At 49.2% G+C, this 17,435-nt stretch overlaps 1 protein-coding gene across 1 annotated transcript in view; it reads right to left on the bottom strand.

The window, feature by feature from the left end:
• Positions 1 to 3,407: 3,407 nt before the first annotated feature.
• ZNF541 (zinc finger protein 541) overlaps positions 3,408 to 17,435 on the bottom strand; it is a 30,028-nt gene continuing 16,000 nt past the window's right edge. The window contains exons 8-15 of the mRNA XM_044260532.1: positions 14,561 to 14,624; positions 13,787 to 13,929; positions 13,303 to 13,406; positions 12,180 to 12,255; positions 11,540 to 11,628; positions 4,068 to 4,208; positions 3,712 to 3,893; positions 3,408 to 3,576 (exon numbers count right to left, since the gene is read on the bottom strand). Coding sequence (XP_044116467.1) covers positions 3,408 to 3,576; positions 3,712 to 3,893; positions 4,068 to 4,208; positions 11,540 to 11,628; positions 12,180 to 12,255; positions 13,303 to 13,406; positions 13,787 to 13,929; positions 14,561 to 14,624 — 968 coding nt within the window. The remainder of the gene's footprint in view (positions 3,577 to 3,711; positions 3,894 to 4,067; positions 4,209 to 11,539; positions 11,629 to 12,179; positions 12,256 to 13,302; positions 13,407 to 13,786; positions 13,930 to 14,560; positions 14,625 to 17,435) is intronic.

The raw sequence follows: 17,435 nt of genomic DNA, 5'->3' as shown, positions 1-17,435 counted from the left end.
GTTAAGCGTCTGGCTCTTGATTTCAGCTCAGGTCATGATCTCAGGGTTCTGTGATCCAGCCCCAGTTGGGCTCTGCACTCAGCAAGGAGTCTTCATGAAGAGTTTTCTCCCTCTCCCTCTGCCTCTCCCCCTGCTCAAGTTCACTCTCTCTCACATAAATAAATATTTAAAAAAATAATGGGGGGGTCACCTGGGGGACTCCGTCTTTAAGCATCTGCCTTCAGCTCAGGTCACGATCCCTGCGTCCTGGGATAGAGCCCCATATTGGGCTCCCTGCTGGGTGGGGAGCCTGCTTTTTCCTCTCCAGCTCCCCTGTGCTTGTATTTCCTCTCTCGCTCTTTCTGTCATTAAAAAAAAAAAAATAGGGGGACCTGGGTGTGGGGCATATGAGAATTCTCGGTACCATTTTCACAATCTTTCTGAAGAATCTAAAAATGATTCTACTATGAAATCTTTAAAAAAAATTCAAGTTCCAGAGCCCTACCCCCTATCCAGAGCAATTCCAATTGTGAAAGTTGGTGGCAGGATCCAGGAATATGCATTTTCTTACAGGGCTCCCAGATGACTCAGACAACGCTGTTATTTGGGGGGTGAGGGTGGGGTTTAGCTGAGGGGGAGTAGTTCACAAGAAACCTTGGCTCTGACATTCAGAGACTCTCTTGGAACACCTTCTTGCGGTGGCGGCTGTATTCTGACCACAGATCAGGCGGGGGTGGTGGGGGGGGGGTCTGGATTGCCACAGGCATTTTTGGTTCCTTGTCAGTCTGAGCCGGGCTATTATAAAAGCTCCAGTTTGTTTAACACTGTTTTTTTTTTTTTTTAAAGATTTTTTTTTAAAATTTTATTTATTTGAGAGAGAGAGACAGTGAGAGAGAGAATGAGCGAGGAGAAGGTCAGAGAGCGAAGCAGACTCCCCATGGAGCTGGGAGCCTGATGTGGGACTCGATCCCGGGACTCCAGGATCACGCCCTGAGCCGGAGGCAGTCGTTCAACCAACTGCGCCACCCAGGCGTCCCTTGTTTAACACTGTTAATTTCAGGGCGATTTGTTATGTAGCACCAGAGAACTAACAGACCATCACCCACCCGTTAGGTCAGGGTCTTTCATTTCCAGCAGCTGAGCTTGTCCTCCTGGGCAGGATGTAAACAGTGAGAGCAGGAGGGCGCTTTTAACAGCCGCTGCCCAGTTCCCGTGGTGCACCCTGCAGAAAGCATCGTTTACCTCTTTTCATTGAACCAGGACGTGGGGGAAGTACTTTCCATCCCATTGTACAGACTGAGAACACGGAGGCTGAAACAGGGAAAGTGACTTGTCCAAGGTCACAAAAAAAGACAAGTCAGGCTGTAAATTCTGACGCCAAGGAATTCCAGCGCCTGAGCCTGAGCCCTGTCCCTTAACCACAAGGGTCCTCAGTGCTTTAAACTCAACTTGCTCCTCTGCTCCTACTCCTGTCCTGGCTTTAAGATTTATTTAGCCACAATGTGGCCCCCTGGGATGGCTCCTGATACCGCCCTCTGCCCACATCCCCCCAACCCCATCCCTCAGTCCCTCTGAATGCAGAAACCGCTCTGCTCTGACAGACACAATCACACCTCGAGGCAATCAGTCCTCTGAGGAATCCCTGCTCTTCCCTGTCTGACTTAATGACATCCACTCAGGCACCAAACCCCAGAGCTGCCATGTTGGCCCTGACCTCTCCCTTACTACCTCTCCCTGGGAGGGGACCCGCCAGCAAGGTGGAGTCTACCCCCAAGATGCTTCCCTACTCCCCAAATTTCTGTCTCTCTTCAGCCCAGGCCACCATCGCACCTTCTCACCACCGTGTCTACTGTCTATGCTTGCCCTCTTGCCTCCTACAAGTTCCACAAAGCGGCCAGGGGCCCTTAGACCATCCTCCACTCACCCCTGCGCCAGGGCGCTCAGCTGTGCTACAGCCTGGAACCCAGACCATGGCCCCAGCAGCCTCCTCGGTGTAGCCTTCCCTGGCTGGCCACTGTCTGCCACTTCCCAGACACGGCCTAGGACTTGCTCCCCACCTCCCGCTTTATTTTCTTCATGTCACCCTGTGGTAGACACACTGTCTCCCTGCCCAGTAGCCCTCTCTGTGTCCCCTTCTTTTTCTGGCAAACCAAATTCCAGTTTTGACCTGGTGGTAACAAACTTGAGGGATAACACTGGGTTCCGCCGGTTCCTGGAGACACAGCTGGAGTGTTCGGGAAAACCGTGGCTATCTTCCTTCCAGCTGTCAGGGATCCGTGGAGAAAGGGCAGGGGCTACAGTTAGCCAGCAGTACAAAAGGGGCATCCTGCTGGGGGCTGCTACCAGCTCTCCTGGCTCTTCCAAAGGGACAGGAGGAAGGGACGGAGAGGGCCATGTTCTTTTACCCCGCAGCCTCCAGAGGTCTGGGTGTTGGAGTAGAAAGAGGTGATTGCTGTGGCTGTGGCAGGCCCCCTGCGGGTGCTCCTGACCTCACAGCTGAGCCCCAGGGGGGCCACCACCCAACCCTGCACCAGAGCCTGCGCGTCCCTCCACATCCCATATCCCCTTTCCATTCCTTTATCACCGCGACTCTCCCACTCTGACGAAGGAAGCTCTGCGAGGAGAGGGGCTCTGTTTCTCCTGCATCCCTGTAGCCCCACTGCACAGATTGGGCTCCCTGGGGCTTACACTCTATGGTGGGCGCTTGCTAAATGCTGACTGAGCGCATGGGGCCCCTGGCTTCTCTCCTTCGGGATGGGGGTTCCCCTGACTCATCTCTGTGGCTCCAGCGAGTAGCAGGGGCTCAAACGCCTTTGTCGGATCAACAGGCCAGGGAAGCCAGAAGACAGCTGCTCAAGAACCCAATTTAATAAGATTTACAAGTCGACACGTACAAAAAAAACCTAACAATGTACAAGTCATTGCAAGACTAGGGACTGAATCTGGAACGCAGAGAGACTCCCCCAGTGAGGAGGCCCCACATGTTGGAGATCTGAAGGTATCTTCCCACTGATTCTCTACGTCTTGGCCTTATCGAACAAATGTAACCAAACCCCAAAACTGAGGCGAAGATTTAAGAGCTACCCAGATCTACCTCATTCCCTCCCCGAGCCTCCCTGCTCTCCAAGGAGTGGAACTGAAAGAAAGGGAGAGACTAATTAAAACCTAAAGAGAACAGAGCCTCTGGCATCAGCCGACAGTGGTCTGACGACCGGGAGCTCCTCCTGCCGACTTCTAGCCAAATCCCCGCCATGTTTCCGAGCAGGGCTGGCCAGGGAGGGACAGTAAGGATGGGGGGGAGGCAGAGGATGGGGGGGGAGGCAGAGGGGTGCCCCAAACACCCTGGAGAGGCCGAGGGCATAGTTGACGAGGCTGGAGGCCCCCATCCAGACTTGTGGCCTCGCCCTAGCCCCTGCCCCCCGCCCCAATCACCACTGCAGGGGGCCGATGTCAGCCCCTATTTCCTCTTCCTCCTCCTCTTCCTCCTTCAGCTGGAAGGGCTTCACGGGCCACTTCACCCTGACGATGGGCTCCACATGGTCCTGAAGCCGGTGGCGCTTCATGTGGGCATTTCGACTCTTGATTTTGTCGAACACCCTGAGAAGTCACCAGAACGACACAGGTCAGAGCGGGGTTGGGGGGGCAGGTGGCCCAAGGGCAGCTGCCGTTGGGGGGGGGGCGCGGTGGGGAGAAAGGAGGTGGTGTGGGCGCATCCAGGGACAGGAGTAGCACCTCTCACATTCTCTGCAGGGAAAGACACCCTGGCCCTCCACACTCCCCGGCGGCTCTGGGGTCCGCTTGGGGCCGGCATTCGGACTGGAGTTGAGAATGGACTCCCTCCTGTAACTCTTGGTCTTTATCTTGAACTCAGGAGTAGGACGGTGGCTGGGTCTCTCCCGAGGGCTGCAAGTGACCTGCAGAGGGGCAGAAACGACGATGGAAGGGTGCCAACCCTCCACGCTTCTCAGCGCTTGGCCTGGCAGGGAAGCCCTTCTCAGCGGGCACCCTTCCCCCTTCCCTGACTTGGACGGGCAGCGGCATCCCAATCTGGGCCAAACTCCAGCCCCACCTCCCCCCGGACCGTCTACCTTTGCTTCTGTTCTTTCTGCCTCATCTGGCTCTCTCTTGACCCTCTTTTCCAGTCCTGGGGCTCGACCACAATCAAACTTGATCATTTTTTTCCAGATGTAATAATACTCCACACACTGGGCCACAGTCTTTGTCTGGATCTAGCAAGGGAAAACAGAAGGCCACTGTGGACAACACCCCATGAGCAGCCTCGAGTGTTGCCATGATGCCCTGAATACCTTCCCCATGAGGCCACTTTTGGAAAGCTTTCCTGAAATGTCCCTCTGCATGGCCTGGCATGCCCCTTTGGAGCAAGGAGCAGAGAATCACAAGTCCGCGCAGGTGGCAAGCGGCTCAGACTGCAGTCACCGCCGCTAGCACCGGTCAGCATTGCACACACCAGGGGGCAGGTCCATCCCAGGGATCCTCCCCTGTGGGAAGGTGCACTGGAAGGCGTACCACTAGGGTGTTCACAGCGAAATCATACCTAGGAGCCTCGCGTTTGCCAGCTGGGACCAATGACAGCAGAATGCCCTGAGGCAGTGGGGGCCACACAGCCTTTGGGACAGTGATGCAGGGCCGTGGAGTCCAGAGGAAGTGGCCCATGAGAGAAGGAAGGGGCTCTGAAGGCACGGCTGGATCCTGGCCATGCAGACCCCACCATGTGCTCCTCCCTCCACTAAGAAGTGATCCCGTTAACAATACCTTCTGTGAAAACAAAACAGGATGGAAAAGTTTCATTGCCCCAGAGACAACATTTCTCAGGTAAATGCAACTGGCCATTTAGTATCTGGAGCTCACTTCAGAACATTCCTTCTCTGTGTGAGTTTTTTTGAGCTGTGTGGGCCTTTACAAAGTAAGAGTCAAATTTCCTAGGACACCCCCTGTCCATTTCCTAGGACATCCCCTGTCCTAGGAAATGGCACTAAGTTAAAAAAAAAAAAAAAAGCCAAGAAGCTGAACTTGTGCTTCCAAACAAGACAGGGTAACAGGAGGAGCTGGGTCTCCCTCCCAGCTGAAACGAGAAGACACAGGAAACAGTGGTTGGTAAGACACCAGGCATCGGTCCGAAAACAGCTTTCCGAGAGGCAGAAAATACACCACTACCTTGGGATGGTTTCCAGGCCACAGCCAAGGGGGAGGGACCCAGGCAGAGCCCAGCAGACTCCTGAGCTGAAAGCGAGCTGAGTGCCTGGGGAGACTGAGGTGGCAAGAGTCCACAGGACAAAGGACAGTAGAGGAGACAGCAGCATGGAGAAAAATGCCAGGGATCTGGACAGGGTTCCCCTCAGGGATTCAGGGACATGCGTGTGAAGAGAACCCAATGCTAGGTAAAGACCCATCATAAAGGATCAGAGGGAAAGCCGCCTGTGGCTCTCAGGGGCCAGATACAGTGCCTGTCCCCACCAGCTGGGGGTGGAAAACCTCCTAATTCGTGTGGCATTGGTAGAGGAATGAGAAGGATTTTGCTCGGAAATGAGAAATAATTAGCCCTAGACAAAAAGCTGTTCCAGGTGCCTGGGTGGCTCATTGGGTTAGGTCTCTACCTTCGGCTCAGGTCATGATCTTGGGGTCCTGGGATTGAGCGCCACATCAGGCTCCCTGCTTAGCGGGGAGCCTGCGTCCCCCTTTCTCTGCCTGCTGCTCTGTCTACTTGCGATCTCTCTCTCTCTGTCAAATAGTTAAATTAAAAAATCTTAAAAAAAAAAAAAAAAGCTGTTCTGGTACCGCCATTAAAAACCTAAAAGCAATATCCAAAAGGATCAAGTTGTTCTCACTGGTCTACACGCAGTGATGTAAGGCAGTAAAAATGGTAGCTATGTGGGTAAAAATATAAGGCTTCGTATCTTAAATCTCTCTAAACATAGTTGACTGTTCAAACAAAAACAGTAACAAGGTATTGCACAGTTAGTAACATATAGAAAAGGCATAGCAGTAAGAGTATAAAGGCCAGGAGGAGAGACCAAGCCACTACTCTGTGGTTCTCATGCTGCACATGGAGTTCTATCAAATCACTTGCAGGTTCTAGCCTGATAAGTTAACAACGCACAGTATAAACCCTAACGCAACCACCAAACTAATAGTTGTAGTCAATAAGCCAGCAAAGGAGATAAAAATTTACTACATTAATCCAAGAGGCGGCAGAAAAACTGCAGAAAGGGGAAACGAAGAACAGATGAGTCAAACAGCAAACACACAGCAAGGTGACGGACTTAAAGCTCACCAGCCCAGTAATCACGTTAGACGTGAATGGTCTAAACACCCTCATTAAAAGAATGGATTATTTTTTTAAAGATTTGATGTATTTATTTGAGAGAGTGTGAAAGTGAGAGATATCATAGAGGGAGAGGGAGAAGCAGGATCTCCATGGAGCAGGGAGCCCGATGTGGGACTCGATCCCAGAACCCTGGGATCATGACCTGAGCGGAAGGCAGAAGGTTAACCGACTGAGCCACTCAGGCGCCCCAAGGCTGGATTTTTTTTTTTTAAGCGTATAACAGAATATTACTCAACTCTAAAAAGGAATGAAATCTTGCCATTTATGACAACATGGATGGATCTGGAGAGTATAATGCCAAGCGAAATAAGTCAGAGAAAGACAAACACCATATGAGTTCACTCATGTGTGGAATTTAAGAAACCAAAACAAACAAAAAAGAAAAAAGACAATTAAGACAGATTCTTTTTTTTAAAGATTTTTAAAATTTTATTTATTTGACAGACAGAGATCACAAGTAGGCAGAGAGAGAAAGGAGGAAGCAGGCTCCCCACCGAGCGGAGAGCCCGAGGCAGGGCTCGATCCCAGGACCCTGGATCATGAACTGAGCCGAAGGCAGAGGCTTTAACCCTCTGAGCCACCCAGGCACCCCAAAGACAGATTCTTAAACACAGAGAACAAACTGATGGTTCTCAGATGGAGGGTGAGTGGAGGGACGGGGGAAATAGGTGACAGGAATAAGAGCACACTTATTTTGATGAGCTCTGAGCAATGTACAGAAGTACTGAATTACTATATTGTGCACCTGAAATCAATATAACACTGTATATTAATTATACTTTAATTAAAACAAATTAAAAAGCACCATCCAACACATGCTACTTATAAGAACACACTTTCCATATAAAAACACAAATAGGTTAAGAGTAAGAAGATGAAAAAAGATATACCAGGCAAACACCCATTATAAGAAAGCTGGAATAGTTGGCTTTCTTATATAATATAATATATATAATAATGTAATAGCAGAAAAATAGGCTTCAGAGCAATGAATAATACCAGGCATAGAGGAAATCATTTTATAATGATAAAAAGGACAACTGATCAAGAGGACATAAGAGTCCTAAATGTTTATGCACTTAACTCAGAGCCTCAAATACACGAAGAAAAAACTTGAGAGAACTACAGGGAAAAATAGATCCACAGTTACAGCCAAATATTTTAATAACTCCTTCCCAATAATGGCTAGAACAGGAGATGGTAAAGGTATGGGAGATCCAAACCACATTATCGATCATCTTGAACTGGTATTTCTAGAGCTCCAGCCAACAGCGGCAGAATGCACCTTCTTTAAGAGTACTCGGGACCCATACTAAGATATAGACCATATTCTGGGCACTAAACAAGGATCAAAAAATTTAAAAGGATTCGAGTCACATGAAGTATTTCTCTGACCACAGTGACATTAAATTAAAAGTCAGTAACAGAAGAACTCCAGAAAATCCTAAAATATCTGGAGACTCAATAACAATAACATACTTCTAAATAACTCATAGATCAGGGGTGCCTGGGTGGCTCAGTGGGTTAGGCCTCTGCCTTCGGCTCACGTCACGATCTCAGGGTCCTGGGATGGAGCCCTGTGTCAGGCCCTCTGCTTGGCGGGGAGCCTGCTTCTCCGTGCCGCCCGCCCCCCGCCTACCTGCCTCTCTGCCTACTTGTGATCTCTCTCTCTCTGTGCCAAATAAATAAATAAATAAATAAATAAAAAACAAATAAATAAATAAATAGCTTACTCAAAAAAGAAATCAAAAGGGAAGTGAAAGCTTTGAACTAAGTAAAAATGAAAACCCAACATACCAAGATGTATCAAAGCAGTACTCTGAGGAGAATTTATAGCACCAAATACCTATATGAGGGAAGAAGAAAGGTTTCATAACAATGATCTCATTTTCCACCTTCTGAAACTAGAAAAGAACAAGTTAAACTCAAAGCAGGCAGAAAAAATGAAATAATAAACAGCAGAGCAGAAATCAATTAAACAGAAAAAAAAATCAACAAGCCAAAGCTGCTTTTTGAGGAAAAAAATCAATAAAATCAATAAATTTGATAGATCTCTAGCCAAACTGGTCAGGAAAAAGTTAAAAAAAAAAAAAAAGACAAATTACCAGTATCGAGAATGAGAGAGGTGACATCCCTATAGTCAATGAATATAAAAAGAACAATATGAGACTATTACAAGCAATTTTTGCTAGTATATCAGACAACTTAGAAGAAATGAACGAATTTCTCAAAAGAAAAACTATGAAAGCTCACTCAGGAAGATGCGACAATGCAATTCACCCTACATGTATAAAACACCTGAATTTGCATTAAAGAACCTTCCTGCAAAGAAAACTCCAGGCTGAGGTGACTTCACCACCAAATATTTAAGGAATAAATAAGCTGATTCTAAACAAGCTCTTCCAAAAAATTGAAGAGTAGGGAATACTTCCCAACTCGTTCAGTAAGGGCCATGTTGCCCTGATACAAAAGCCAAAGACGCTGCAAGTAAAAAAGGCTACAAACCAATATCCCTCCTGAACACAGACGAAAACTTCTAAACAGAGTTTTAATAAATAGAATCCAACAATATATATACAAAGGACAAGACATCGGGACCAAGTGGAGCTCATCCCAGAAATGTGAGGCCGATTTAACAATCTAAAATCGGTGTAGCTGGTCATGCTAAAATGAAAAACAATAACCATATGAGCATCTCAACAGATGCCGAGGAAGCACTATCGATACAACCTCATATCCTTCACCGAAACAAACTCTTAGCAAACTGGGAATAAAAGTAACTTCTTCAACCTGATAAGCAACATCTGGAAAGACCCCACAGCTAATATCATACTTAGGAGGGAAAAATAGGGGCTGGTTTCCCGCTAAGATCATGAACAAGTCCAGAAGGTCCACTCACCATTTCTACTCAACAAGTTACTGGAGGTTCCATAGTGCAGTGAGGCAAGAAAAGATGAAAGGCAAGGAAGAATTAAAAGTGTTTTTATTTGCAGATGATATGATTGTCTATGTAGAAAATCCAACAGAATCTTCAAAAAAGCTACGAAAACAAATAAATGAGTTTAGCAAGACTGCAGAACAGAAGATCAATATTATTTCAATTTTATTTCTATATATACCAGCAAGAAACCATTGGAAAACAAAATGAAAAAGAGCCTTCCATAATAGCATAAAAAGTAGAAATACTTAGGAATAAATAGGATGTAACACCTATACACCCAAACCTTCAAAACATCATGGAGAGAGATTGAAGACTTAAATAAACAGATACACTTTGTTCGTTGGTCGGAAGACTAAATAACTGTTAAGATATCCATTGTCTGCAATTGACCTGGAGAGTCAACGCCGTACCAGACAAGAGCCTATCAAAATTTTCTTAAAGAAATTGACAAGTTAATTCTAAAATTCACATGGAAATGCAAAGGACCCAGGATAGAAAACACTTTGAAAAAGAATAACAGGGCTAAAGAACAAATCAACAGCAATAAAGAGCATGGTAACAGCTTAACAGTTCGCAAATACACTAACTGAACAAAATGGTCAGTCCAGAAACAAACACGTATGTATACGGCCAACTGATGTTTGACCGAGGTACCAAGGCCGTTGGCTGCAGAAAATGCATTCTTTTCAACAAAAGGTACTAGAAGGATTAAACGTGCGTGTGCAGAAAATGAATCCAATCTGTACCTTGCACGGCAGGTCAACCCAGAACAGATCATAAATCTAAACGTAAAACTGAAAACCATAAAGCTTATAAAGAAAACATAGGGGAAATTCTTGGTGACTTTGGGTAGGCAAAGCTTTCTTAGAGACGCCACCAGAACCATGGTCCCTAAGAGAAAAATTAATGAACTGAGCTTACTCAGCATCTGAAACTTTTTCTGAAAAGACACTGTTGAACCAACACTGAGAAGTCAGACACCGGGAGCAAATATGTGCAGGGCAGGAATCTAGAAGAAGAGCTTTGGTTTGGAACGAAGAACTCCCACAGTTTAATAAAAACACAAACACCCACCCCCCCAAAAAAAACATAAGCAAAAGATTGGGAGTAGACAGTTCAGCACGTGAGGGTGCGGGGATGGCACACAGGCCGGGGGAAAGATGCCCGGCATTGTCAGTCCCTCGGAAGCGCAGGGAGCGAAGGCTGTGTCGTGTGCTCAGAAAGGCGACGAGAGGAGGCCTGGCCGTGGGGTGCGCTGGGGAAGGTGAGGGGCCTCTAGAAGTCTCCTGAGCTGCCCGTGGGCATGCGACGTGCCACGATGGCTTTGGATGACCATTCGACAGCTTCTTCAAAGTGAAACATGACCCTCACCCCACAATGCTCTCCTCCCCCTGCTAGGCATTCACCCCACAGGGAAACAGTGCTACAGAAGTCTGCCACACGCCTCAGGGCTCACAGCGGCTTCATCTCTAAGTGCCGGTGTCTGGAAACCACCCAGATATCCACAGGCAACAGAGCGAATAGCCGGTGGTTCACCCACACAGCGACACGGTCCCTGGCAATGAACGGGGGTGAGTGACTGCTACTCTGCCACCCAGATGGAGCTCGGGGATGCTGAGCAGGAGGAGCCAAAGCAGAGCACGTGTTGTACGATGATTCCACTCAAAGAAAAAACTCTGGAAAATGCAAACCAATTTACAGGGATACAAAGGAGACAAGGAGTTGACTAGGGACAGGGGTGGCATGAAAGAGGACCAAGGGGTGTGGGAAATGGGGGGGGGCGGATGTGATCTTGACCGTGGTGATGGTCTTATGTGGGCGTAAGTACACGAAAACATCCAAGGTTACACTTGGATCATGGGTCAGTCGGTGGTCATCAGGTTAACGGAAGAACAACCCTGCAGGACATCTGGTGTAGAAGGATCTCGGCCTTCTTAAGGATGTGCACGGACGAGCAAGAGAGGCATACAGACCGTGCCAAGCCTGAGGCTCACAAGCAGACAGGCCAAGGTTAGCCACCAGGAGGAGGCTCTGCGGAGGACATGGAGGCCTTTACTGGAGCATTCCTCAAGCTGAGAATGGGAGCATTCATTTATTTGAGCACTGACACATTTCTGTACTGTTTGGAGGTATTCACAACAATGTCCTTTTAAAAATGATGAACTGTGGTTGAGACCAGCAGAGGGTCTCCTTGGCAGGGCCTTCTGCTCTAGCTGGGCTCAGTTGCGCAAGGCGAGGCCCTGTCTATGCCAGCGCACCCGTGTTCACCTTACCGTCTTGTGTATCAAGTAGAAGTCCTTCTTGTGGGCACAGAATGCCTTCTTAAAAAGCCTCTTCTCCATGGGGGTCCAGATGTCAGAACCTATCAGAGAAAGAGCCAAGCATGGGGACAGGACGGGGCTGACGTGCAGACCACCGTCCTTCCCAAAGCTGCCATCACTAAGCATGATCATGTGTCAAACATTCTGCTAAGCCCCTTACTTGCTTCATCAGCTACAGCCCTCACAAAACCTCAGCGGGTGGGGCCCTCATGATCTGTGCTTTACCGAGGCAGCCATGGAGGCCTGCACTGGGTGAAGCTCCAGACTGCCTGACTCCAGGGCTGGCGCATCCACTCTCACCCCTGAAGCTCCGCCTGCCTCCTCCCCTTCCTGGCCCGGGGGCATCCCCTTCCAGGCTGGGCATGGCCCCCCGAGGGAATCAATGGAAAAGGGGGAAGGCAGGATGTAACTAGCAGAAAACATGCCCACGGAGTCCTGTCCTCCCACCCGGGGGAGTGAGAAGGCCTTTCTGGAAAGGCAGGAGAAGGCCCCAAGAGAACTCCCAAAAGGCACAGGTGAAGTTTGCTGTCAGGACTGTTTCCACGAGGTCTCAGCCGGGCAGAAACCATGCCCACACCCCCTGCCCAGTCACCTGCATAGCGGTAGTCGGCCAGCGGGTGAGTGCGTGGCTTCTGGGGCCCGCGCAGTAAGAGGGTCTCCAGGGCGACCTGGAACAAGAGGGGCCACAAGATACTTTACACAGAGAGGGGAGGAAGAGTCTCGCCTCCGTTCCTTCCTTCCTTCCGAAGCCACCGCCGGCTCTCCCGAAGATTCTCCCCAACCCTACACTCAGTGTGGTGGGTCCTCGGACCAGCCCACACCTGTGACCGCTGAGCGCAGCTGCCGTGGACGCTCCTGGGAAGGTGCTCCTGACCAGGAGACAGTGGCTGTGTGGATTTGCTCCTGTGGTGCACGTTTCTTGCCATCAAGGACCAGCATTTGAAACAGCCCTGCCCTTGCCCACCGCCCCCTTTGTTTCCTTCATGGCGCTAATCGCTATCCAGCCACCTTCCTGAACGTATTTGCTGTTTTGGCTCTTCTCAAATGTAAGCCCATAAAGAAAGGGACTTTGTCCTGCTCCCGCTGTGGCATCTGTGGGACCCAGCGCAAAATGAAAACCCTTGTCCAAAACTTACTAAGGATTTCAAGATGACAACATGAGCATGAAAGCAATACTGGGGCCCCCAAGCTGGCCCCGGCCCCCACATTACAACATTCATTACCAAGCCTTCAGCGGAACCCCAGGAAGGTGGGTTGCCCGCTCTGTTGAGCACCTACTATGTGCCAGCCGCTGCCTCTCAGCTCAAGAAAGAGCAGGACCGTGGCACTGGCTCGGTGATGGGCCTCTTCCTCTCCCACTACTCAGCAAACTGAGGAGGGTCCTCGGAGGAGACACAGGCAATTCTAATGCACTAGCAGTTTTCATACACGGGTTTTTAGTCGAAAAGAGAAAGCTCAGTAAGAAACCTAATGAGCACAGGACCCGAGTTGGGTGTGCTGGGCACCGGCTCCCCAGCACCCCAGAGATGGGGTGGAGCCTGGCACTGCTGTCATACCGGAGCCCACCCCTGCAGCTCATGAGGTCCATACCGACCCCAAAGCCACCGGGAAGAAGGACGGTGGCCTGCCCAAGCAGACCGCACAGGGCATGCGCCTGCCGCTCCGGCTCCCCCAGGCACCCCTGGCCGCTGCCCCTGGCCCTGCCTCCACTTCACCTGAACACTGCCCCGGGCCTCGTGCAGGCAGTGCAGAGCGAGCTCCAGGTTGGTGCCCCCTCCCGGCATCACGCTGGAGCAGGCCACGTTGCAGAGCTCGGTGACTGTGTCCGGCAGCCATCCCAGCAGAGTGTGAGAGAGGAGACAGGGAGTCACCAAGTGCCGGGGAGACTTCCCCGACAGCACAGAGGGCGGGCTCCTTGTCACTGGCCCCCTTACATCTCAGCTGAAAGTGGGATGAGGGAGGGGAGGGACAAGAAGGACAGGCACAAACCCTGCCCCGAACAGCCAAACAGCCGACCGGGCTTGTGGGCGGGAGACTGCAGCTGCGGAGAAGCCATGCAGCACCAAGGGGAACCCTCCCGCCTCCTCACCCCGGGTACTGCTTCGGGGCCGAGGGGAGAACTGGGAGGAGATGTCCTCAGACATGGGGTGGGGGCTAGGAGCAGGGCCCGCTGGAATTTGGCCCCAAAGCCTCAGCCACCTCTGTCCTGCGTTTCTGGGTTGGTCGTCACATCTCCCCACGGCTTCCAGACCAGAGAAGCAACGTGCTCGTCAGCAGCCACCAGCGCTCTCTCCTGGAGCTCTGGGATCTCAGCCTGAAACCGGCTTCCTATGTTGATGTGTCTGAAACAAGGCCGCACACACAGACACGCGGGAAAGACACCCGTGACTAAGACGGGAAATGAAACAGATACGGGCGGTATTCCCTTTTCTCAGGCCACAGCCTTGCCTGATGCAAACCCTGTGCCATCTGCCAGACGTGTTCAGTGTCCATCATCCCTGACAGATACGTACAGGCATTCCAGAAACCCCTCAAAGGGGTACTACCTTCCCTCCTCTCATTTTCCTTATTGCCATATCTCTGGCCTCAGGTGTCGCTGTGGGTCCAGGACAGGGGAGTACATGCTGATAGCTCTTGTGCTTCTACACCCACGGCCATACCATCCAGCCACACCCCATGGACACTTGAAAGTCTGGACCATACCACTACCAATCCTACCTAGAACCCCAGGGTCCTGGGCATTCTGTCCCCGGGACCCCAGCTATGGTATGTCTAGGCAGAAAGAATACTAGGGGAGCTTCCCACCTACACCCACAGAAGTGCACCACTTCTCTCTTAGGGAGGCTCCATAGTGAGACCTGATCTCCTGTGACGAAGGAGCCCCGGGAAAACTGACACAGGCCCGCAAGGCAGGTAGAAGCACCCCCACTTTGGAAGGATGCACCCTCAAGTGCTAAGTCTATTCCAACTTACGGTTCAATGCTGATCTTGGTGTCATCCTTTACCATGCAAATGCCGAAAGAGCTGTCCACTTGATCTAGAAAACACGCGACAAGAACAAAAGCCTCAGGAAGACTGACCATAAGGCCCTTCTGCCTGCCTTCGTGGCACAGCTAAAAACCAGCTCTTTACAGCTGTGTGGTAGGGAGAGTCTTCGAAAAATTAAAAGGAGAACTACTGTAAGATCCAGCAATCCCACTTCTGGGTATTTTTTCTGAGATTTTATTTATTTATTTGACAGAGAGAGGGAGCCAGAGAGCACAAGCAGGGGAAATGGCAGAGGGAGAGGGAGAAGCTGACTCCCCACTGAGCAGGGCACCCGATATGCGGCTCAATCCCAGGACCCTGGGATCATGACCTGAGCCAGAAGCAGATGCTCAACTGACTGAGCCACCCCCACCCTGGGTATTTATCCAAAGAACTCGAACCAGTATCTTAGCGATAACCGCACTTCCACATTTACTCAGCACTATTCACAACAGCCGAGTGGGAACAATCTGATGTCCTTCGACAGAGGAGTGGGTAAAGAGAATGTGGTATTTACATAGGATGGAATACAAGTCAACCTTTTTTTTTTTTGAGTGGAACCTCCAAAAGGCAACAACACGAATAAACCTTGAGAACATCATGCCAGGCACAGAGAAGGAAATACTGCATGACTTTGCTTATGTAAGTACCCAGAATAGTCCAATTCAGGGGCATCTGGGTAGCTCAGTTGGCTGAGTGTCCAACTCTGGGGTTTGGCTTGGGTCATGATCTCGGGATCCTGGGGTTGAGCCCCACATCAGGCTCTGCCCTTGGCATGGGGCCTGCTGGAGATTCTCTCCTTCTCCTTCTCTCTCTGCCCCTCCCCCCACCCGCATGCATGCTCACGCTCTTTCTAAATAAATAAGAAAATCTTTTAAAAATAGTCCAGTTCATATAATCAAAGGTGGGATGGTGGTTGCCAGGGGCTAGGAGAGTGGGAAGTGGGTATTTACTGATCAATGAGCATAAAGTGTTGGGGAAGCCAGATGAGTAAGCTCTAGAGGTCCACAGTGCAATGTGGTCCCTGTAATCAACAATGATGTTCTGAGCACTTACTCACTTAAGGGAGACTCATGTTAACTTCTTATCATCATAAAACACAATTTTTAAAGAAAGATTTATTTACGTGAGAGAGAAGGCAGACGAGAGGGGCAGATGGAGAGGGAGAGAGTAACCTAAGCAGACTTGGGGCTGAGCACAAACCTGACACGGAGCCCAATCTCACAACTCTGAGATCATGACCTGAGTGAAACCAAGAGGTGGTGACTCAACCGACCATGCCACCCAGGTGCCCTGATAACACACAATTTAAAGAAAAAACTGCATGGAAGAGGCAGAGGAACTCAGCAAGATGACAAATTAACTGATTAAAAATTATTTTATAGAACAGGAAGCTAAGGTCTCTGGAAGCTGTCCTAAAGGCATACAGCATTTTAGGAAATACTCATTTAAGAAAATGACCAAATATTGGTAAGAACAGTGAAAGTCTATGGCATCTGCCCATTACTTCTGTTAATGGCCAAGCTCCATTAACAGAAGCTCTACCTGGAGTGCCTCACCCTAGGCAGGTGCACCCAAGGAGAGGGACCTCTTCTCCCAGCAACATCCACGCTTAAAGAATTAAAGGGAGGTAGGATGATTTCTTATCAAAGAGAGAGTACTGTAAAGAGACAGAAGATTTTTAAAAGTACAATAAAATAAAATAAAAAGTACAATAACCAGGGTGCTTGAGTGGCTCAGTCACTTAAGTGTCTGACTCTTGGTTTTGGCTCAGGTCGTGATCTCAAGGTCATGAGATTGAGCCCCGCATGGGGCTCTGAGCTCAGTGGGGAGTCTACTTGAGATGCCTTCTCTCCCTCTGCCCTTCCCCCAACTCTCAAAAAGAAATAAATCTTCAGGAAAAAAAGAAGCACAATAACCAAGATTAGGCTCAACAGCAGATTTCAGCTGGTAGGAGAAATGATCAGCAAATCTGAAGATAGATCACTGGAGATTATGTAATCTGAAGAAGGGAAGAAAGAATGGAGAAAAATGGAGTGAGTCTCAGAGAAATGGGGGTCATCATTAAGTGCTGCAAAATACGTGTAATCAGAGTACTGGAGAAAGACAAGGAAGGGATGACAAAACATCATGGCATTGATACAACAGCTGAAATCTGCCCAAATTTGGTAAACAACAAAAACAAAAACCTAATATATACAGTCAGGAAACTATAAACACCAAGGAGAATAAACACAAAGGTCTCTATGTCTAGACACATGCATCACAGACAAAATGCTGAAGGCCAAAGATAGAGATCTTGAAAGTAAAAGGAGAAAAACAACTTGCTTCACACAAGAGCACCCCAGTAAGGTTGACAGCTGACTTCTTGTCAGAAGCAACGGAGGTCCGAAGGCAGAAGGATAACATATTCAAGTCATTGAAAATAAAAAACTATCAACCAGGAATTATATCCAGCAAATTACTTTTCAAAAATAACTGTGAAATAAAGTCATTCTCAGATAAATAAAAACAGATTTGTTGCTATCAGATCTGTCTTATAAGAAATAGTAAAGGGGAGGGATGCCTGGGGGGCTCAGTCGGTTCAGTGTCTTGAGTCTTGGTTTCAGCTCAGGTCATGATCTCAGGGTCATGGGACTGAGCCCCGTAGTTGGGCTCCATGATCAATGGGGAGTCTGCTTGAGAGTCCCTCTCTCCCTCTCCCTTTGCCCTGCCCCCCACCCTCTATAAATCTTTAAAAAAAAAAAAAAAAGAAAGAAAGGTGGAATATCATTCAGTCATAAAAGGGAATGGAATACTGACACACCTGGCAACACAGGTG

Source organism: Neovison vison, chromosome 7 (assembly GCF_020171115.1).
Source record: "Neovison vison isolate M4711 chromosome 7, ASM_NN_V1, whole genome shotgun sequence".
Taxonomy (NCBI): Eukaryota; Metazoa; Chordata; class Mammalia; order Carnivora; family Mustelidae; genus Neogale; species Neogale vison.
Note: the sequence above shows the minus strand (reverse complement) of the source record. Positions and strands in the feature narration are given on the sequence as shown.